General features: G+C 45.7%; 1 protein-coding gene across 4 annotated transcripts in view; it reads right to left on the bottom strand.

The window, feature by feature from the left end:
- The window catches only part of LOXL3 (lysyl oxidase like 3), a 398,335-nt gene that overhangs the window by 311,601 nt on the left and 62,577 nt on the right, over nt 1-24,157 (bottom strand). For all 4 annotated transcript variants that reach the window (XM_078772481.1, XM_078772482.1, XM_078772483.1 and 1 more), the window contains one exon: nt 3,280-3,443. In XM_078772481.1, coding sequence (XP_078628607.1) covers nt 3,280-3,443 — 164 coding nt within the window. The remainder of the gene's footprint in view (nt 1-3,279; nt 3,444-24,157) is intronic.

The following is a 24,157-nucleotide window of genomic DNA, read 5'->3' as shown; positions in this document are numbered from 1 at the left end:
TTTATTACATGGTTCGCTTCCTGATAGGGTGAAATGTCGTACATGATCTTATATTATCACATACATCATGAAATACAAGTTTTCCAACAAATTTCAGAATCTTCGACCTTTGACCTTTGAAGGTCACAAAGGTCAAAGTTTCAAAGTTGTCGGAATCGAACCGAATTTTCGGTATTGTGTAGCTAACTAACCTCATAACTGATTATACATTATTTTCTATCTCATTTCAAGGTCAGTAACCTTCGTTTTGACATTTCCGGGCCTGGCCTGTCCGGGCCTGTTTCGGTTATAGTCCGTCCTTTGTCATTGAATACCGCTCGCTCGTGAACCATCGTCGTCTCCTGACTTGTGGGTCTTGCACCCACTGCCCTTTCCTCTCCCTCTGCCCCCCTTACCCCCTCCCCCACCCTCTACCAGGTTTCTACTAGGCACACACGGTCTGCCAGCAACACATTTCTGGTGAAATTCCCAAAATCCAGGCTCACTGCTCACCTCCACTAATTTGTTCCTCTCTTCTCTCACCTGTAGAAAACTTCCTTAGTCTGTTCAATCGCATTCTTCCCTCCAAGACTGAATAATGGCTGTTCACCACCACCTCAGGTCATCCCCTATACATACTCATATTTTCTACACACATTAGCCATACTCCAAGCCCACCTCTTCCTTTCCAAGCTATTGGTGCTTCTTCCCCCTTTCCTGCACCCTATTTTTCCTTTTTAAATCTACTTTCATTTCTATTTAATTCCCAGCTTTTCCCTTTCTCTCTTTTGTATTCAAAGTCAAGGCTCATTGAAGAGCTAGAACACAGAATGGATGAGGACATAACAGAACAAAAGGAACAGCAAACGGAGAGGGGGGAAACAACAACAGCTGGATTGAGGGACAAAATAAAGGGAAACTTGGACAAACTAGAACGGCACTCAGTAGAGAGCATACCTCCACCTTGTGAACAGTTTGTGTTTTGTATCCCAGAGTAGACCAGAATATCACAATACAGAATCACATTTAATCAAAATCATCTGTCCACAACTTTTTGAGATATCCTGCTACATGTCGTTTTTGGCCCGAGCTCTCATTGGTGAAGAATCACTTTAAATATTCTACTAGCCGGATCCGGATCTTCACCAAAATAGAATCGTTTCCTCCTTGTCACACACACAACCTGTCCAACAAGTTTCGTCCAAATCCATCCATAACTTTTTGAGATATCCTACTATGTATCGTTTTTGGCCCTATCTCCCAATGGTGAAGAATCGCTTTAAAATTAAATAATTATCATATCCGAATCCATATTCAGATCTTCACCAAAATTGAATCGATTCTTCCTCGTCACAAACCCAACCTGTCCACAAAGTTTCGTCCAAATCCATCCATAACCTTTTGAGATATCCTGCTATGTATCGTTTTTGGCCCGATCTCCCAATGGTGAAGAATCGCTTTAAAATTCTAGTAGCCGGATCCGAATCCAGATCTTCACCAAAATCGAATCATTTCGTCCTTGTCACATGCGCTACCTCTTTGCCAAATTTTGTCCGAATCCGTCCACAACGTTTTGAGATATTTTGTTCAAAAACAAACAAACAAACGGACAAACGGACAGACAGACGGGGGTGAAAACATAACCTCCATCCACTTTTGGTGGCGGAGGAAATAATGAATGTGACAAAGAATGAGGGGCAGGGAAGGATGCACAGGGTGGACAGAATTGATACAGAAGCAAACTCTCAGGAAAGAAAGTGAAAATTTGGAAAGAGGTGTGCTTGGTGGGGGGAGTGGGGGTTAGCAGGGGTATAAAAGATCATGGTTTTGGATGGGGGATGATCTGGGATGGTGGCAAACGGATGTCTTAAAGAGCTGGAGTGATAAACTGAGGAAGTTTTCTTCAGGTGAGAGAAGAGAGGAACTAATGAGTGGAGGTGAGCAGTATTCGGGATCTCGGACATTTCACCAGAAGGTTGGTGTTGGTGGACCGTGTGCGCCCTGCAGAAAACTGGGGAGGGGGAGGGGGAGGGAGACAGCACAGAAAGAACACAGGATGCAATACCAGAAAGGGGGCAGCAGAAGACAGAGAGACCACCAACCTCTTTGCGAGGTGAAAATGAAAGGCCCATAGACTAAGCTTAATCATGGGAGATGCCAATGATGTTGAAGGTCTTGTTGTCCATTGTGTCTTACCTGAGCAAGGTTGAGGCAGGCGTACCAGTCCAGAGAGGAGGGCAGTACTTCATGAAGGTGCAGATTAAGGCCGATGGAGAAGAATTCAGGTGTGCTAAGGAAGGTCTTTGCTGAGTCGGCACACGACGGAGTATGCCTAGTCGGTGACTGGTTATGGAGGCCAACCTGGATGTACGGTTTGCCCAAGAGAGGATGCCCAGAAGGTACGCACACTCTCTTCTAAGGTGTTCACTCTGGGTTTGAATCTCGGGCCAGTTCTAAACTGTCATCCCGGTGTTTCACATGTCGGGAGATTCATCAATGGGGATGCCGTCCCTCAAAAAAAATGAATGAATGATCGTATTAAGGCCATTTTCCCCGCTAGAGCGGGGGTTAGCCTTGCGGGCCCCATGACAATCATGGTTCCCTGTTTGAGGCAATGTTTTTATGGCCGGATGCCCTTCCTGACGCCAACCCTTGGTCGCCTCTTACGATGCGCAGGGATACGGTGTGCCTATTCTAAATCGGGGTACACACCGTGATCATTCATCCCAGCAAGCCGGTACTCAATATGCCGACCTCGGAAGGATGACCCTGACGTTAATTCAGCGATCGACCGGGATTCGAACCCAGTATCCTAGGATCCCAAGCCGGCACCCTAACCGCTAAGCCAACACCAAGGAAAAGTTGGACGTTAAACGGGTGTCCCATTTGCCGGAATTAGTTGGTGGACGTTACAGATCCCACGGTGTCCTTCGCAAAGAGTCGGTGAGCTATCCCCGACACCATGAACAAATTACAAATTCCTGCCCTAACCTATAGGGGGCACTGCATCAGTGACACAGCCACACTCCCAGCAATAATGCAAACCAGTAGCCACAGACTGCACACACAATGGATGAATAGATGTGTCCAGCATTTTGGATTGCGTAGTCTTTTTTTTCAAAGGAAGACAGTGTTGGAGATTTTTTTAGGCATTTCCCACTTGACCCACTTAGTTGTGGTAAACAGGGTGTTTCTTTCAGGTGGAAATGTGGCATCAATGATCTCAGGAGTGATCTCAGGAGCCTGAGATCATTCTTCAATATTATACTGGACCCTGACCTTGAAGAAACCAATCCTTACCTCAATGATGTTTGACTTTGATGCAGTTTTGCTGCGAACCTCATTGCAAATGACACCGACATCCTCGTTGTGGCTACAATCGGCGACGCCCCAGCCCCGAGAATGGCAGTTGTGGATGCTCTTCTCCGACCCGGCGCAGTACACGTTGTCAAGCCAGATCTTTCCTGAACCAAAATAAAATCACCAAAATGTTTTAGCAAAATTCAACATCTGTGCAATTCATTCAATTGCAGAACTTTTACCAATTTCACAAGTTTTCATTCTGAGTTCTTCAAATGGGTATACATAAGATGATAGGCAAAGACATTATTGAACAAAATGTGACAATAAATTTTTTAAACTAAGAAATTCCAGTTTTTTTTTTTGTTGTTGTTGTATACTGAATCGAGGCTCGTGAAAGAGCTAACATTTATTTCACAAACAAATCAACCAGACAAACAAAATATATAAAAAGAGGGAGCGGAAGACAAGATGGGGAGGGAAGGGGAAGCACACAAACACAACATTTGAGAGCAGGGAGAAGTGTGGGAGGGAGAGGGCTTGGGGGGAGGAGGCGTGGGAAGGGGGGGGGGGGGGAGAGGTACAAAACACAAGGGGACCGAAATTAGCGGGGGTAGAAAAGATCAAGGTTTTGGATGGGGGAGGATAAGAGATGGTGGTGAACAGCTGTTTTAAAGACCTGGAGGGTGGAGTGGGATTGAAGAGAGTGAGGGAGTTTGTTCCAGAGGCGGGAGAAAAGACGAATGAAGGAGTGAAGGTGAGTAGAGAGTCTTGATTTTGGGATTAAATGGATTTAAATGGATTTAATCTTATGATTGTTTTTATAAAGTGCTCTGATATCTGCATAGTGGGTTATATCCGCAGGCTCTGTGAAAATTAGGCCTCTTGGTGCTTATTATTGGAATCATTCTGAGCAATTTCTTGGAATTTCAGAATTATTTCAGAATTTCTTATTATAGGAACTTCAGAATCATTGGAATCCCCCGCAATGAAGCTAACTCCGAGGGCCTTTCACTCATTCACCGCAGGCAGGTTGTTGGTCTTTCTGTCTTCTACCGACTCCTCTCCGGCCTTGCCCCCCCCCCCCCCCCCCAGCTCTCTCTGGGCTCTGTCCCCCAAATATTCCTCCAGGTCGCACAAGATCTGCCTGCAACCCTCTAATGGTTAAACTGCCAAAATCAAGACTCTCTGCTCACCTTCACTCCTTCATTCCTCTTTTCTCCCGCCTCTGGAACAAACTCCCTCACTCTCTTCAATCCCACTCCTCACTCCAGGTCTTTAAAACAGCTGTTCACCACCATCTCTTATCTTCCCCCATCCAAAACCTTGATATTTTAATCCTTAATCCTTAATCCTTAAACCATCCTCAATTCTTTAATCCTTAAACCGTAATCCCCGTTAATTCACCCCAGATCCACTTTTTTGAAATTCCGACTTCTTTCCTGGAAGTTCTAGCAGTGTCCTTGTGTTTTATATTTCTCCCCCCTAGCCCCCCCCCCCCACCTTCCCATGCCTCCTCCCCCCAAGCCCTCCCCCTCCCACAGATCTCCCGATGTCCCTGTTCTCTGCTGTTGTACTTGTGTGCTTCCCCCTCTCTCCCCATCTTGTCTCCCGCTCCCTTTTTTGTATGTTTTGTGTGTCCGTTTGTTGTTGTTTTTTGTGATTGATTTGTGATTTGATTGTGATTGATTGTGATGATGATGATTGTGATGTGATTGTGATGTGATTTGATTTTGTGATTTTGTGATTTGTGATTAGCTCTTACACGAGCCTCGATGTTGTATACAAAAAATAATAATAAGAAAAATTGAACATATAAGGAATGTTTGACTTTCACAATTTCCGGGAAAAACAAGTCACGATGCAAATGGATTGTAGTTAATAAGAAAATTGGTTTTTGAATGCTAATACATTTTAGCTTTTCTGGGGAAAAAAATGCTCCACAAAACAAAACCCAAAAAATGAATTGAGTTCTGAATGTTATAAGTTCCTCATAATACAGCTGGGTTTCATACCAAGGCCTTGCCAGAATTCAAGTCAGGTCATCAAGATTCCGTGGGCTTTGCCACATCACAAACACCATGACATATTTTATCATCTTGACCTGTAAACGGCTCAAAAACATCGGTATTTAACCGTAAGAGAAAACTTCTGAATATACAGGAAAAGGCACAATCTCAAAATTGCCTCCAACAAAATCTTGCCGTTAGTTTTGAAATTTGTGCCAAAACTCTGAACTTTCTTTAACATTTAACAGCAATTTATTTTCGATTAAGTGAGCTTTGAGTCTTTTAATTCGCTTTTTCTTTCTGTTCCCATTTGTTATGAACTTCGGTAGCATCGTCGTGGAGAGCTGGCAATGACAACCTGCAAGCTGCAAAGGCAATTTGGAGCTCGCTGTGCCTGGGAGAGGCAGTTTTCTTTGGCAAGTCGTGTTTTTTTCCAATGACTAAGATCGAGTCCTGAATAATCTTGCCGTTGCATTAAACGGTGCGACGTGAAACCTCAGTGACCGTACGGATGTCAATGTTTAAGTGGAAAAGCATTTGGCTGCTGCTTGCTTGTCACGAGTAAGTGACCTGAACATATCTGGTGCAACATGTTGCTCCCAACAAGGATCCAAAAAAAAAAAAAGCACTTGCATTGCCAGGCGATATGGATACAGGCTAACTAACGTAGATAAGGAATGCATATCAGTAGTGTTACGTGGTCCCCTCGGTGACTACCTGGTCTCGGTGACCCCCGGACCGTGAGAGGACCTTCGCCAGCAAGTTGTATTATATATGCGCTTTCGCCACGCAATCCATATGAATTCCACCCAAGAGAAAACTGATGTTCCAGGATATATTTCAATGGTAATGATACCATACAATTTCAATGATACAACCACGGAGATTTTCCCCGAGCAATCAACAACAAACAACCATCAACAATTCCCAATCCACAATCAATTCCCTATATGATTAAGATGGCCATCTTATATATGTGTGTCCACTTCTGTACTCACGACCCCCTTTTGGTCTCTGCCCCTCACAATGTCTCTGGGCCCCTCCTGACCGAGATGCTGGTCGGCGTCGCCGCACTCGGGCGGTTGAACGAACCCCGGGTGCACGTGTTTCCACCGGGCAGGTATCGTACCAGGCACCGTGGCTGCAGCCCCTCGTGGCCACGCGAAGCGGGTACGGTAAAGCAAGCCAAAAGCCCCACGCCGCTTGCAAGGCGTGTTAGGCCCCAAAGTGCGACCCGTACGCGTCTGTTTAGACGGTGCCGCGAACGGTGCCAGACGCGGGGTCGATGCACGGCCCCACGTCAACTTGACGTCTCCACCGGGTAGGTACACGTCCCGGTAACTCCTCTCGCCAGACGGGCTTCGGAACGCCGCTTTTCCACGCAGCGCAAGATCGATCCCACCTTTCGTCGGAGCGGGGCGAGGAAGAATACCACTCGTCGCTTTCTTCCTCGTGTCTTTTCCTCTTCCGTTTCCGGTCACTTCCGTTTCCGGACACTTTTCAGAAGGGCTCCTGACCCTCCAACCACAACAACCCTTAATCTATTACACATGGATAAGCAAAGACCTGAATGGTAATTCACATACATTCACATAAATATGTAACACTCCCCCCCTTCAAGAAAGAAAGTTTGAACCCAGCGAAAACTTTCTTTGCCGGCCAATTTGGAGAAACAAACCAGATAACTCAACCCCCCCCCACATTATCAGTTCCCCCCGGGCACAGTTATCACTTAAAAATAAAGCAACCAACATTTCACCACACCCCCCTCCAGATTACTCCCTCTGGACTACGCACCAGCAACGACATTGTCCCTGCCAAATCAAACTCCATCTCATGACCCTCTGACTTTGACCGTCAGTTTCTTGTGAATGAAGGTTAAGGGGTTGATCAAAGATCCAAAGTTAAGCAACTCGATAGCACTTTTTCCGGGAGGCCAAGCCGAGTATTCACTACATGGATGCCTTTAGGAACGCGGAGTTCACGGTTAGTCCGTGCAGGAAAGTTCTCTACATGGGCGCCTTGAGGAACGTGGAGTTCACGGTTAGTCCGTGCATGAAAGTTCACTACATGGACGCCTTTAGGAACGGCGTTCACGGTTAATTCGTGTAGGAATCTTGGCTCGGCGGCTCCGCCGCATTCAGTGCTTCAACTTCTCAGAACTTCCCTAATAATTAGGGTGGGACCACTTGTCCCTGTAGTCCCATGAATAGCGGTCTCCTTCTCGGCCACTACTTTGCCAATCCTTCCTTCGGGAGCGGCCGTAACTCAGGGAGCCTCCATAATAATATTGATTGCGGCCACCACCAAAACCACCGCCCAGTTGTCCTCTCCTGTAGACCTCTCGACGCCTACGAAATGCCTTCCCTACTGTTATGGTCCGACCCTCCAAATCCTTGCCATTCCAATTCTTCTCTGCCTCTCTGGCGTCTTTTGTGCTGGCAAACGTGACAAAGCCGAACCCTCTTGACTGTTGCGTTTCCCAGTCTCTTACCAACCGCACTTCCACCAGCGGCCCATATCTGTTGAAGACAGAGGTCAGAACTTCTTCCTCTGTTTTGAAGTTCAGTCCCCTTACAAATAACTTGGCACTTTTGTCGCCATCCCGAGCTGGTGTGGTGTTATTTTCCCTGCTGGGCTCTTTACCAACCCTCAGGTTACCATAAACTTGACCCCCGGCCAAATCATTCCCGATAACCACAGAGACACCCTCTACAGGAAGCGTGGCTTGTAAACCGACGGTGACCGGTCCTGACACCAAATCGGACTCCAAATGGATGACATGAAGTGGAGCACTAACACCGCCCCCGATCCCCTGTAAACGAACACTATTCCCCGTTGCCGTCTCCTCGGACCATGGCAAAATGCCTTCAAGCATTAAAGATTGATGTGCCCCTGTGTCCCTCAATATCCTAACCGGTCTCCGGTTAGTCGAGGCTCCATCCCGTGACACAAACCCCTCTGAAATAAATGGTTGGTAACCCTTTTGATGGCGATTTCTCACAATGGCCATTGCATTTGGAGTCGTAATAGTCGGACTCCGCTCTGGGTCTTCCTTGTTCATGCGGTAACAACTGGACATCAAGTGTCCAGGTTTCTTGCAAAAAGCGCAAGTAGGCCCGGAGGAAAAACTCGTGGTCTGCCTCGGGCCCCCCGAACTATAAGTTTGTCTTGGGCCCGCATCCCTCTGATTTCGAACAGGTGGGGTATCATAGTTGTCCCCATAATCATCTCGAGGCCGCCGCCATGTAAGGTCGTTCTCCGCACCGGGTGTTCCATAACTCCCCTGCTGAAGTCTAGGCGAGGAGTTAGGTTTGTGGACCCCTATTCGGTGGGTTAAGGCATAATCATCCGCCATGGTGGCTGCGTCCCACAACTTTGGTACTTTCTTTTCCTGCAGGTACACTTTGATGTCCTCGTGGACACACTGCTGGAATTCCTCCACCAGGATCAAGTCCCGCAATGTTTCGAAGTCTTTCCCGACTCCTTTTGACTCACACCACCGATCAAACATGTTTTCTTCCACTCTGGCAAACTCAACATGGGTCTCACTCTCCCTCTTCCTGGCATTCCTGAATTTTTGCCTGCAAGCTTCCGGAACCAACTCATAGGCTTTGAGGATGTGCTTCTTCAGTACCTCATAATCTGCACATTGGTCCATTGGTAGCGCCGAATAAATTTCCTGAGCTTTCCCCACCAGCACACTTTGCACGAGTATGGTCCAGGCCTCCTCCGGCCAGTTTAATTGTCGAGCCACTTTCTCAAAGTGTGGAAAAAATTTCGCGACTTCCTTTTCACTGAACGGTGGAACCAGCCTCACATGTCTGCCCACATCCCAGGTTTTCTGGTTAGGTGTCGACCCCGTCAGCAAGGGTGGTGCCTCTCCCCATTCTCTCATTAACTCCAGCTCCTTGAATTTGATTTCTTGCTGAAGCTCCATGTCACGTTCCTTTAATTCCCTTTCCGCTTTTCTCTCCTCTGCTTCGAGGTCCCTTGCAGCTCTCCTCTCCTCTGCTTTTCTCCCTTCTAACCTTTCCTGGAGTTCTCTTTCCACTCTCCTTTCCTCTGCTTGTTTCTCTTCTCTCCTCGCTTCTGCTTTCCTTTCTTCTTCTGCTCTTTCCTTTTCTGCTTTCCTTTCTTCTTCTGCTAACCTTTCCTGGAGTTCTCGTTCCACTCTCCTTTCCTCTGCTTGTTTCTCTTCTCTCCTCTCTTCTGCTTTCCTTTCTTCTTCTGCTCTTTCCTTTTCTGCTTTCCTTTCTTCTTCTTTAATCCGTTCCTGGCTCCGTAATTGCAACTCCAGTTTCCGGAGCTCAACGTCTTCTGGTTCTTCGGGTAGCCACTCCCAGGCTAACTCGTCCCATGTTCCTAATCCCACCATAGATTGTATCACCGTGGCCTGCAACTCTGCCTTCCTCAAATTAGTTCGGACCTCCAAGTTAAAATGTTTGGCCAATTTCAAGAGGTCCGACTTTAGTAACGCTCGGAACTGTGCCTCACTCGGTGTTACCGCAAAGTTCTGTGCCACAAACGCCATGGTGACTATCGTTAACACCTGTTAACCTTCACCCAAGACTTTACCCCAACTTCCCCAAAAATTTTCCAATTAATACTTAATTAATAACTTTTAATTAATAAAAATATTATTTTATTATTTTATACAAATACACTTTTAGATCCCGGACGAGCCCCCAATTCTGTTACGTGGTCCCCTCGGTGACTACCTGGTCTCGGTGACCCCCGGACCGTGAGAGGACCTTTGCCAGCAAGTTGTATTATATATGCGCTTTCGCCACGCAATCCATATGAATTCCACCCAAGAGAAAACTGATGTTCCAGGATATATTTCAATGGTAATGATACCATACAATTTCAATGATACAACCACGGAGATTTTCCCCGAGCAATCAACAACAAACAACCATCAACAATTCCCAATCCACAATCAATTCCCTATATGATTAAGATGGCCATCTGATATATGTGTCCACTTCTGTACTCACGACCCCCTTTTGGTCTCTGCCCCTCACAATGTCTCTGGGCCCCTCCTGACCGAGATGCTGGTCGGCGTCGCCGCACTCGGGCGGTTGAACGAACCCCGGGTGGACGTGTTTCCACCGGGCAGGTATCGTACCAGGCACCGTGGCTGCAGCCCCTCGTGGCCACGCGAAGCGGGTACGGTAAAGCAAGCCAAAAGCCCCACGCCGCTTGCAAGGCGTGTTAGGCCCCAAAGTGCGACCCGTACGCGTCTGTTTAGACGGTGTCACGAACGGTGCCAGACGCGGGGTCGATGCACGGCCCCACGTCAACTTGACGTCTCCACCGGGTAGGTACACGTCCCGGTAACTCCTCTCGCCAGACGGGCTTCGGAACGCCGCTTTTCCACGCAGCGCAAGGTCGATCCCACCTTTCGTCGGAGCGGGGCGAGGAAGAATACCACTCGTCGCTTTCTTCCTCGTGTCTTTTCCTCTTCCGTTTCCGGTCACTTCCGTTTCCGGACACTTTTCAGAAGGGCTCCTGACCCTCCAACCACAACAACCCTTAATCTATTACACATGGATAAGCAAAGACCTGAATGGTAATTCACATACATTCACATAAATATGTAACAGTAGTGACACAATAGCAACACCAATCGACACCAAATAAATGTGTTTTAAGGCCTTCGTAGCAGATGGGCCGTGATGCATCCAATGCAACTGTGAGATGCAACGGGCCTTTTAATATAACCAAACTATGTGTGTTAGTGAGAATATGTGTTGTACGAGTTAAGTTTGCGGTTCCATTACAGGTAAAGCCAGTGGTTGCATCTCACAGTTGCTTGCGATGCATTTCTGGTTTCCTGGTCATCAGCAGTGCCGGAGTGTAATCCACCCCGAAAGTGAAATAACGTGCCATCCTGTGAGGGAGTATATCGTGCACTGTCAGGTTGAAGGTATCCACCTAATAACCACAATCTAGGCAATTGCCGACCACACTAGAGGATAGCTCCAAGCATTAAATCAAGCAAACATCTCTTTAATAGATAAAAGATTTATAAACAAACAAGGACGCGGAACGAAATCCCGAACGGAAAGAGAGAAACTCTACAGAAACAACATCCCAGATCTCAGCCCACACACCCAACAGTCATACACTCAGTCCAACCATGGAATTGGAAAAACCCAATCATGGAATTTAACTAAGGAGACTTATGAGAGAAACGAGAGCAAGATACCGCCACACCGACCCCCTCCATTGGTACAGTGGCCTGCAAAAGTATTCAACCCCCTCCAAAGTTTTCACATTTTGCTACCTGAGCTTATTCATGATACTTTCAAATCAAACTCAATATATAAAATCTTCACAAACTACTCCAAAGTGATAAAACTAAAAAATACAGATAAAATGTGAATATGTTTGAATGAAAGAGAAAAATAGATGATTCTCAGTTACACAAGTATTCAAACCCTAACTTACCCGAAAAATTTAATTTACCCTAAATTTACCCTGATTTACCCAAAATTAGGGTAATTTACCCAAATTTACCTTTGCCCAATTTACCCTAAATCACTTCAGGAGCCAATTATTTGTTTGAAATTTAAAAAAATAAGTGTAAAATAGTTCACCTATATGTAATCAGTACATTAACTTAAAAAATAAAGCTCTCCCACTTATCTAAAGAGTTTTCAGCTGCAACTCACTCAGTCAACCAACAAGGCAAACATGAAGACCAAGGAGCGATCTAAAGAAGTCAGACATAAAGTGGTGGAGAAGCTCCGTTCAGGAGAGGATTTTAAGAACATTTCCAAGTCACTCATTATCCCTTTGAGTAAAGAGAAATCCATCATTAAGAAGTGGAAGACGTATCAAACCACCCAGACTCTACCCAGATCAGGTCGTCCATACAAACTCAGCAGCTGATCAAGCAGGAAACTAGTTCAGGATGTCACTGTAAATCCAACAATGACAACAATCTGCAAGTCCTTATGTCAGAAATGGGGTCAGTATTCATCAATCAACAATATCCCGTTCCTTCACAAAGCTGGCCTCTATGGACAGGTGGCAAGAAAAAAGCCATTACTGGAAAATACGCATCAAAAAGCTGGTATGGAGTTTGCAAAAAATAATCTTAATGATACTGCAGGTATGTGGAGAAATGTTTTTTGGTCAGACGAGACAAAAATTGAACTTTTTGATCTAAATTCAAGGTGTTACGTCTGGCAAAAGCCGAACACTACACATCACCCAGTCAACACCATCCCTACTCTCAAACATCGTGGTAGCACCATCATGTTATGGGGTTGCTTTTCATCAGCAGGGACTAGCAAGCTTGCCAGGATAGAAGGGACAATGGACGGTGCAAAGTACAAGAGAATCCTTGATGAAAATCCTTGATGTGTGTGGCTTGTGTTTGTGTGTGTAAAAAAAAAAAAAGTATGTATATAATATGTATATGTTAATGCTCTCCCCTCTGGGCTGGTGCTCCTGCCTCACACCTAGCACAGCTTCACGCTGTTGAAACCAAAGCATTCAGAATCAATTGGTATCTCCCGCAATGAAGCTGATTCTGAGGGCCTTTCTCTCTCTCACCGCAGGCAGGTAGGTGGTCTTTCTGTCTTCTACCGACTCCTCTCCGGCCTTGCTCCCCTAGCTCTGTCTGTGCTCTGCCCCCAAATATTCCTTCAGGACACACAAGATCTGCCAGTAACCCTATTATGGTTAAACTGCCAAAATCAAGACTCTCTATTCACCTTCTCCCTTTCATTCCTCTTTTCTCCCACCTCTGGAACAAACCCCCTCACATTCTTCAATCCCACTCCTCCCTCCAGGTCTTTAAAATGGCTGTTCACCACCATCTCTTATCTTCCCCCATCCAAACCCTTGATCTCTTCTACCCCCATTAAAACACCCCTAATCCGCTTCTTTCAATCGCCAACTTCTTTCCTGAAATTCCTAGTAGTGAAATTCCTAGAAGTGTTCATTTGCTTTATACCGTGTACCCCTCCCTCCTCCCCCAACCCTCCCCTTTCCACAGATCTACCGACATCCCTGTTCTCCTCTGTTGTTGTGCTTGTGTGCTTCCCTCTCTCCCCCTCTTGTCTCCCGCTCCCTTCATTGTATGTTTCATGCGTCCATGCATGTTTTCATGTTCAATGTGTTGGCTCTTACACGAGCCTCGATTCTGGATACAAAAAATAATAATAAGAATATGTATGTATAATGTATATATGTGCACATGTATATATCTATATATCTAATATACATATATATATATATATATATATATATATATATATATTTGACTAAGGAAGCACACTAACCCTATGACATGACACTGACGTCATGCATATAAATTATACCAACACATCACCTCCAAACTAGGAGGCATCCGCGTGGTACTCAAGTCTTTGCAGACTGAGATTAAAGCTCTACGAACCACAAATAGACAAAGGCAGAGATGTCGATCTAGATTTACTTCCCAGTCAAGTTAGGGGGTTCAACCTGTGTACATATATATATATATATATATATATATATATACACATACATAATTATATAGGTTTTTGGAAGTCCAAACAAGGTGATTTGTGTTCTGCAGTGTTCAAATATAATAAATTTTTAAAAGGTTTTAAAACCTGTAGAAAAAAACCAAAACGAAACCATTGAATCAGAAGTTTACCGCCGTTCCTGCAGCGTCTTTTACAACACCTTATTTAACATGTTATATTAGTTATTCATGCCTGTTGTTTGTGCCCTTTATGACGTTCTTAAAAACAGCAATTTTCCTGTTTGGAATGATTTTCAAATTTGTTTTACTGACAGATAGACTGAAGCTATTTCTTTACAGCAAATGCGCATGTGTGCTCATGACGAGACTCCGTACAATTTGCCAAATTCAGAGCCAAAGTACTGATACACTGTAGGCTTGTGTTCCGATTCATGTGCTAATGTTCAAAATATATAATTTAATTGAACTTAAGTAGTTCTTCAATCATAGACTGACTTCTGTCAGACTGATTCTTTTGTTGTTTTGTATGCAGCCTGTGGCTGCTGGTTGCATGATGTTTTTCTGGAAGCGCAGCTGTGCCACCGATGCAGTGCCCCTGTTACCAGTAAACTGGTACTCATTTTGCCGAATTTCATAATTTTTTGCAACATTTTCAACATTGGAAATTCAAGAGAGCAGCACGAAAAGAGAAGCGCGATAACTAAGTAAATGAGAAAAAGCGTGATAACTAAGTAAATGAGAAAAAGCGCGATAACTAAGTAAATGAGAAAAAGCGTGATAACTAAGTAAATGAGAAAAAGCGCGATAACTAAGTAAATGAGAAAAAGCGCGATAACTAAGTAAATGAGAAAAAGCGCGATAACTAAGTAAATGAGAAAAAGCGCGATAACTAAGTAAATGAGAAAAAGCGCGATAACTAAGTAAATGAGAAAAAGCGCGATAACTAAGTAAATGAGAAAAAGCGCGATAACTAAGTAAATGAGAAAAAGCGCGATAACTAAGTAAATGAGAAAAAGCGCGATAACTAAGTAAATGAGAAAAAGCGCGATAACTAAGTAAATGAGAAAGCGTTTAATTAAATATAGCATCACAGCTGTTCGAAAGATGCAACAGGTAGGAAACAACCTGCTTGGATCACAATTCTGAGCTCCGTCAATGTCCGAGTGGGCAATGACAACCCCTCTGCCATCGATCGTGTGGACCATGGCAGAGGCAAGGAATCATTTGCCAGACCATGCTGCTCTTTCTGTTTGGACAAATACAGACATTTGGCCTACCGAGTGGTGGACTTTGGAAATGTCACAAGTGTGGGATCCATCCAGTCTATTTGAGGGATCAGCACAAAAAATTGGCAGATTTATCCACATCTCAAAGGTTTACCCCAGGCTAATTTTTCTATAGGAAAAGTACTGTCCCATTGACGTTATCATATAGTGGTGTGAAATTGTAACCTTCTCGGTCTCTCACCCTCTTCATCCTCCTCCTTCTCTCCCTCTCTATTTTCTTTTGCAAAACTTTTTTTTCCAAAACTGCAAGATGAGGCAAAATATTCCAACAGAAAAAAGAGGGGAGCACCAAGTGCTGAAAGCAGTTCTTTATAGAATTGCGTCAAAAAAATAGTTTTACAGTGAGAGTGTGAGACGTAGGTAAAGCGAGATGACCGCAGTCTGGGAAATGCCTTTTTCTTTCCTGAAATGCCTTTTCTGCATTCCAGAACTGTGGCTTAAAAATGTGGAATTTGTGGAAATCGTCATGCAGCATAGAAGAGAAAATGCTAAGGCAATCACTAACTTTAGTCCATAAATTATTTTGTTCATCATCAACATTAATGACATCTCCGATATTCTGGAAAATGCCCTCTTCCTTTTTCCAGCAAACTCCACATTGTGCCGTACAGTACCCCCGTCCCTCTGCCAGGGAAACAGCAGCTGCGTCTCTCTCTCTGTTGATCTGGAAATGATTAGACTCTGTTCTATCAAATGGAACATGTTCTGCAATCTTTTAAAATCCACCAGTCTCACCCTATCGCTTTCGAATGATCGTCAAACGAATTCACCTAGGCCTCACCATTGGACATGACCTTTCCTGGACCAAGCACATAACAAAGCTGGCCCCCAAAGCCAACCACAGATGGGAATCCAAGATCGATCCATGTCTTTGGTTGGAATGTCAGAGCTACTCAAAAGTATACAAGGCCTTTGTTCATAGCTCAACGAGGTCACCATCTCAGATCATCCCCAATCCTAAACCATGATCTTTTCTACCCTCGTTAACTCCACCCAAATCCCTCCTCCTTCCCATTTTCCAGTTTTCCCTCCTTGAAGTTTTCCTATGTGTCAATTTTGTCCAACTCATGCATGCATGTTTTGCGTCCGCTTTTTGTCTGTTACGTCTGTTATTGTCATCCAAGCAGGTTGTTTCCTTTCTGGCTGTTACACTATTAACCTTTAACAGTTGTAGGTTGTTTCCTCTTTTCATGGTATTAGCCACTGAAATCGGTTTCGTCAACTGAAACAAGACCTCTCTTGGCCAACCATATATGAAGGCTGGCTTCCAAAACCAAATGCCGAACTGGGAATCCTCCATATTTCCAAATGTTTCCTTGAAAGATCAGAACTACTCATATTCTACCAGGCCTTTGGCCATAGCTAAATTGAGTAGTGCACTCTTCTCCTATGGCTGGTGCACCAGCACCTCATCCATCTCTCCTGGATCCTGGGGAATCCAATGCTCTCAACAGCATAGGAATCTCCCAAGATGAGGCCAAAGCACAATGCCTGTTGCTCTCACACCACACCAGCAGGTAGTCGGTAATCTCCGATACTGCTCCCTCTACTCTCTGTCCTCCAACGTTCATCAGCATTCCAGGATGCATGCATTCTTCCAGTAACCCCTTCCTGGTTAAAGAGAACCTAAGTTCAGGCTGACTGCACACCTCAGCTATTTTGTTCTTCACTTCTCTGTCTCATGTCTTCAGAACCGTCTTCCTGAGACTGTTCCTTCCATCAAGGGTCTCAAGCAGTGAATGCACAACTATCTCATGGCATTCCCTATCCTTACCCTCATTATGATCCTTACCCTAAATATTATATATATATATATATATATATATATACACACACACACACACACCTGTACTTTTCATTTTTAACCAACATTAAAATCAACAACAAAAAAGAGTGGCTCTGCAGATGAGTATTCTTACATAGGATGACAGAGTACATCAAACACAACGACTAATCTAAAGGTCAGAGTCCATGGAGGAGGGATCAAATTGATCTTGAGGCAGCGATAGTTCATGATGGCAAATAACAATGGCTCTTGGAGCACAAAGCAAAACATTAGCAAGGCACAGCAAATAAAGGTCAGAGACTGCAGCAGAAGAAGTATATTTTGTGGCAATTGCAGCAGGCTTGGCTGTGTAAGTAGCGATGCTCAACAGGCTGACAGCTTGATGTTGCTGACTGCAAATATAATTGATGGTGGGGAGGCCTTGGCAGCAGAGAGGAGGATGGTCAGTTTTAAACCTACTCTCTCCTTCTGGGTATGGTGCACCGAAAAACCTAAACGAGTGGTGTGGCGGGGTGACCGATAGTGACAACAACTCTTGTCGAAAATTTCGGACTCAATGGGTCCTCTCAAATGCCAACTAGGATGCCACTTGGAGGTCTCGTCTCTTCAAAGCTGTCCATGCGGCACGGTTTCGAAGTTAAGTAACTTTTCACAATTGTGTTTTTGTCGAAACTGTATCTTTCTCTCGGTGTATGTACCTATTGGGGTGTCTTTAATAGTATTCTTGGTGTTGGTTTTTCATACCTGTGTACAGAATCGTCGGTCTTTCGTATCGCGTATTCTGAGGCCTAGTGTAGTAGGCCACCATGTCCAACCTTGGCTTGAGGCTTTGTTCTTGTCTCAGCAGTTCTTCGATCGCGCTGCAATTACTTTCTGGTCTCTGATTTTCCCGGTCTTTTCACCCCATACTTCCTTGTTTTAAAATCTCCTCAAAAAAAAAAAACCAAAAAAATATTTCCTTCTCTATTCTTATTCGTTGTTCTTATTTGTTCGTTCGTTCTTCGACCACGTTGTTTGTGATGACGTTGTTAAAAAATGTCTAATCTGTCTCCTGAAGAACTGCATTCTGTCATATTCGATAACACCTTCTTCTTCTTCTTCTATAAAAGGATGCTTTCGACTTGCTCACCAAATCTATTCATTCCAAAAAAAAATTCCATCTCTTATAGTTACAGTGCCTCTTTCATACATTCCCTAAACTCTCCAGAACTCCACCCATCCTTCAGCGTCCTCAAACGTATTTTTGACTCGAATGTCTCAAGAAACTCATTTTGCAATAAATGTTCGTTTCCCATTAATCGTACACTTTTCAAAATCCAATCTCACCCCTCCCCTCCAAATCTTCCCCATCACCCCTCCCCTCCAAATCTTCCCCATCACCCCTTCCCTCCAAATCTTCCCCATCACCCCTCCCCTTCAAAACTTCCCCATCAGCCTTCCCCTCCAAATCTACCCCTTTGCCCCTCCCCTCCAAATCTTCCCCATCACCCATCTCTTTCAAATTTTCCCCCTTGCCCCTCCCCTCCAAATCTTCCCCATCAGCCATCCCTTTCAAATCTTCCCCCTTGCCCCTCCCCTACAAATCTTCCCCATCACCCCTTCCCTCCAAAACCTCCCCATCACTCCTCCCCTCCAAAACCTCCCCATCACCCCTCCCCTCTAAATCTACCCCCTTGCCCCTCCCCTCCAAATCATCCCCATCACCCATCTCTTTCAAATCTTCCCCCTTGCCCCTCCCCTCCAAATCTTCCCAATCACCCATTCCTTTCAAATCTTCCCCCACACCCCTCCCCTTCGAGACTCTCCCTTGCTCCTCCCCTCCTAGACTCCCCTCTCACCCCTCCTCCTCAAAGCGTCCTCCCCGCTTCTTCCCCCTTCCAACTTTCACCTTCATCTCCCTCAACCTTCTGCCTCACTCTTCCCCCTCGTCAAATAACACCTCACTGCTCCTCACCCAATCACCATCAAACCTTTTGTCCGCCCCATTCTTCCCTTTCTCCAAGCTATTCTGTAATCTCTGACACACCTTCAACAGCTCTCCCTACCTCTTCCTCCTCTTCCACATCTTACCCTACCGCTCCCCCCCCCCCTGTTCTGTATCCGATGCTCCCCCTTCCTCTTCCTTAACAGTATGGACTTCAAACATCCGGGGCCTTCGTTCAAACTTGTCTGATCTCTCCATACAGGTTGCTTCTGACAAACCAGACGTGATCTGCTTAACAGAAACTTTCCTCCTTCATGATGTCCCTGATTCCTTGGTATCTCTCCCAGGTTACTCCCTCCTCCGGTATGATAGACCTGAGCCTCGTCCTGGAGGTGGGGTTGCTATCTTTATAAAAAACTATCTTCCTCACTCGCCCTGCACTGCCCTCTCTCCACCTCACCCCCAGGAATACCTTTGGCTACGGCTTCCCCTTCGCTCCCACCTTTTGTTCATATGTGTGTTGTACCGTCCACCAAACAGTGATGACTCCATCTACATCTCACTGTCTGAGAATATGGACCAACTTCTATCTACCCATCCCAACTCTCTCTTCCTCATATGTGGTGATTTCAACAGTCACCATGCCAGTTGGCTGGGTGTGGGTACCTCTCTCACCAGCCATGGCTCTTCAGCAAAGGACTTCTGTGACTCACTGGGACTGACACAATCTGTCAATTTCCCGACCCGGATTTCAGTCAACAGAGCATCTTCTCTTCTGGACTTGGTTATGACTAACTTCCCTGAAAATGTCTGCTGCTCTTCTTCTGCTCCAATCGGCTCTTCTGATCATGTGCTTGTTAAAGTGGACATCTCTCTGACCATTCTCAGAGAGCCTCCTCAGCGTCGACGAGTCTGGCATTTCACTCAGGCCAACTGGCACGGTCTTCAAGCAGCCATCAATCATCTGGACTGGTCTCCCATCTCTACCGCCTCTGACATCAACTCATCCTGGGAATTCTTCCAAAGTAAATTGCTCTCTCTCTCATGCACAGATTTATCCCATCTCGTCTTCAGTTGTCATACCCTTCCTCTCGTCCATGGTACACGGAATCTTGTGGTGAGGCTATTGCCCAAAAACAACTTGCTTTCGTCTCCTGGAAAGCAAATCCAACGGAAGGAAAATCTCATTTCCTTTCAGAAAGCCCGAAACAAGTGTGTGTCCACCCTCAGGAGAGCCAGGAAACAATATCTCTCTGTTCTCAGGACCGAACTCTCTTATCTGTCTCCCTCTTCCAAATCCTGGTGGCGTCTGGTCAAATCTGTATCTGGTGTTTGTTCCCCCTCCATCCCCTCCCTCAACTCAAATGGCCACACGGCTGACCCCGCACGTGAAAAAGCTGAATGCCTCAACTCTGTGTTTGCTTCTAAATCTTGTGTCCCAAACCCATCCCTCTCTGTACCCACCGTACCCAGTCGTACCCAGCTGCTCCTGGACTCTGTGTCCTTTCCTCCTGACAAGGTGGAAAAGTTTCTGTCAACCCTCGACTCGGATTCTGCAACTGGACCTGATGGCATCAGCCCACGGGTCCTAAAATCCTGTCCTTCCGCTCTTTCACTCCCTCTCTCTGTTCTCTTCACCCTCTCTTTTGCTCAAGGTCATCTTCCATCTGCTTGCAAATCTGCCAACATCACCGCTTTGCACAAAAAAGGTGCAAAAACAGATCCCAGCAACTACAGACCAATCAGCCTTCTCCCAATTATCAGCAAAGTCATGGAATCCATCATTGCTTCAGATATGAAATCTTTCCTCTTCTCCAATGGCTTGATCTCTGATCATCAATTTGGTTTCAGACCTGGACACTCTACTCTGGACATGCTGCTTCTGCTTTCACAACAATGGATGGAGGTCCTCAATGCCAAACAGGAAATTAGAGCAGTCTCCCTTGACATATCACGTGCCTTCGATACGGTCTGGCACCCCGCTCTGCTCACCAAACTCTCCTCTTTTGGTATCCATGGAAATCTCCACGCATGGCTGGCGGACTTCCTCTCTAGTCGTAGTCAACGTGTGGCCCTGAATGGGTTTCTCTCATCTCCTCTTCCTGTTCAGGCTGGAGTTCCCCAATGCAGTGTTCTGGGCCCTGTGCTTTTTCTGGTCTTCATCAATGATCTCTCTGACTCTCTTGAAAATCCTCTCTATCTCTTTGCTGATGACTCTACTCTCTGTCGCTCCATTCTTCATCCCTCAGATCGGCAGTCTGCAGCCTTCTCACTCTCTGCAGACATGGACAAAATCACAGACTGGGCAAACAAGTGGAACATGTCTTTCAATCCTGACAAATCTCACACTCTTACGATATCTCTCTGAAAAGACCGACTGGACAACCCTCCCATCCACTTTCTGAATAATCCTCTCCAAGAAGTTCTGTCACTCAAGCTTTTGGGTCTCACTATCTGCCATGATCTTTCCTGGGAAAACCACATTTCAAATCTGGCCTCCAAAGCCAGTCACCGACTGGGCATCCTCCGTCGTGCGAAGTCCTTCCTAGGCACACCTGAGCTCCTCACCACATACAAGGCTTTCATCCGCAGCTCAATGGAATACTGCTCTCCCCTCTGGGCTGGTGCTCCTGCCTCACACCTAGCTCGTCTTCACGCTGTTGAAACCAAAGCATTCAGAATCATTGGAATCTCCCGCGATGAAGCTAACTCCAAGGGCCTCTCACTCACTCACCGCAGGCAGGTTGGTGGTCTTTCCGTCTTCTACCGACCCCTCTCTGGCCTTGCCCCCCCCCCCCCAGCTCTCTCTGGGCTCTGTCCTGCAAATATTCCTACAGGTCGCACAAGATCTGCCTGCAACCCTCTTATGGTTAAACTGCCAAAATCAAGACTCTCTGCTCACCTTCACTCCTTCATACCTCTTTTCTCCCACCTCTGGAACAAACTCCCTCACTCTCTTCAACCCCACTCCACCCTCCAGGTCTTTAAAACAGATGTTCACCACTATCTCTTATCTTCCCCCGTCCAAAACCTTGATCTTTTCTACTCCCGCTAATTTCACCCCAATTCCACTTTTTTGAAATACCAACTTCTGTCCTGGAAGTCCTTGGTGTCCTTGTGTTTTATACTTCTCCCTCCCCCCCCCCCCCCTCCCCTTCCCACGCCTCCTCCCCCCAAGCCCTCTCCCTTCCACACATCTCCCTGCTCTCAAATGTTGTGTTTGTGTGCTTCCCCTTCTCTCCCCATCTTGTCTTCCGCTCCCTATTTTTATATATTTTGTTTGTCTGGTTGATTTGTTTGTGAAGTAAATGTTAGCTCTTTCACGAGCCTCGATTCAGTATACAAAAAATAAAAAAAATAAAAAAATGCATACCTCCACCAGGCTGAACAGTATACGTTTTGTTTCCCACTGATAGACCGGATCTGTATCGAGCTGGCAGACAGAACTGATCAGAACATAACATAATGAAAAGAACAGTAGAAGAGAGGAGAGCGAGACACACTTACAGCAGTGATGAGGGAGAAAATAGAGGGAGACTTGGAGAAATAACAGATGTGGGGAACAATGAGGCAAGGAGAGGACACAGGGGGTGAACAAGATGGATGCAGCTACAAACTCTCAGTCACATAAATGGGAGGAAAACTGGAAACACAGATAGAGGTGGGCTTAAGGAAGGATCTTGGGGATAGAAAAGATAATGGATGTTCAATGTTCATGGGGGGTCCTGGTATCTCAGCTATAAGATGGTGAACGGCTGCCATGAAGAGCTGGAGGGAAGAATGCAATTGAAGAGACTGAGGAGGTTGGTTCTACAGGTGGGACAAAAGAGGAACGAATGAGTGGAGGTGAGCAGTGAGTCTAGGTTTTGGGGGGTTGACCAGAATGGGGTTATTGGTAAGCATCATGCACCCTGCAGAAACTTGGGGGACACCATGCACCATCCACTCGACTGGCCCTCTCTCAAACTGCACTCAAGCACCTGGCCCTACATTGGGACTGAAATGTGATTGACTTGACTGGCCAGAACTGCAACTCTGACTGGAACCACTGTAGTCCTTCTGCGGCATGTCATCCACTGGCAATGAACTGGAACCAGGATGCATGCACACGACTCCAACTGCCTGCAGCACTTCTGCACAGGCTTTTATAGGCATCATCTGCTGTGGGCCCACTCTTCGCTGGATGTCGCACACATGGGTTTGACATGTTATCTCAATGTGCCATAGATAGCACACATGCTCATGCTATGTTCACTTCACAACCATGTGGGAGTTGAGAAAGTAAAATGGGGAAGGTCTAAGAAATAATAAATACAAAGGGATAAAGGGGAAAGAGACAAACATGGGGTCCATACATGATAGGAAGCTCTCTGCACACATTATCCTGGCAGTTACCAAACAAGGTGCTACAAAATGCCTTATATCAACTTTAATTCTGGGTCACGAGTGGCTTCTGGGACCCGCTTCCCGACCTTTTACCTTGAAGCCGACAAGCTGCAGATAGCTCCACAGCACGACGAGTTGCTAAGGTACTACAAACGCCCTATTAGTTTAGGTAGGTTCCTCGCGTCCAATTCCCGTGTTACCTCGCCGGCAAATTAATCCTTCCAAATCGGGAACTGTATTCTCAATGCCCCACTTCTAGAAATCGAGAACAGCCTAGCTGAACCGTAAGTGGGGCATCGGCTAGAATATAACCATAGCGAAACTGCGGGGCAAAACTCCCATCCACTATTTACACACTCGTGTCTAACCAATGGAGAGAGAGAGACAATTGGGCAGGTTGGAAACTAATGGTCGTGTTAATAAATATTCACGTATTTACAAGCAATGTAGAGTCACAAAAGAAAGTCTTACCCTGAAGCATGCAATCCTCTTCGACAGTCACCTTATCATGAAACTACACACCTAGGTGCCTCGTTAAATCTGGGAAATTAGACAAGCAGGAGTGATAGACATAGAGATACAGAAGGCAGGGCTCATTGGCGACCCCTCGCCCGACAGGCTTGCGTTGGTCCCAACGTGAAAAAAGGGGAGTGGGAATTGAAGAGAGGATGATGGTGTGATGTGCCAAGTGGGAGAAATGTGGTAAATGCTTCATAATGCATAGAATAAATCATGAATGAGAGTCAGTAACTCAACACAGCTCTGAACGAGTCAAGGGTTGGCAATTGTTGATTGCTCTTGTACGTTTCAAGTGAATGATTAGAAATAGGGAAAGCAAAAGAAAGATGGTGTGTAATCGTGCAAGTCATGATGTAATCACCGGCACGTCCAGAGAGAGAGCTCCGCCGCTCCTTCACACTCACTTCATGGCTGGCTCAATTGCTCCCGAGAAAACACATTGGCACAGAGCTTCGCATCCACCCGGCTCGTTCCTTCAAG

This window comes from Myxine glutinosa, chromosome 2, assembly GCF_964187855.1.
Source record: "Myxine glutinosa chromosome 2, kmMyxGlut1.1, whole genome shotgun sequence".
In the NCBI taxonomy this organism is placed as follows: domain Eukaryota; kingdom Metazoa; phylum Chordata; class Myxini; order Myxiniformes; family Myxinidae; genus Myxine; species Myxine glutinosa.
Note: the sequence above shows the minus strand (reverse complement) of the source record. Positions and strands in the feature narration are given on the sequence as shown.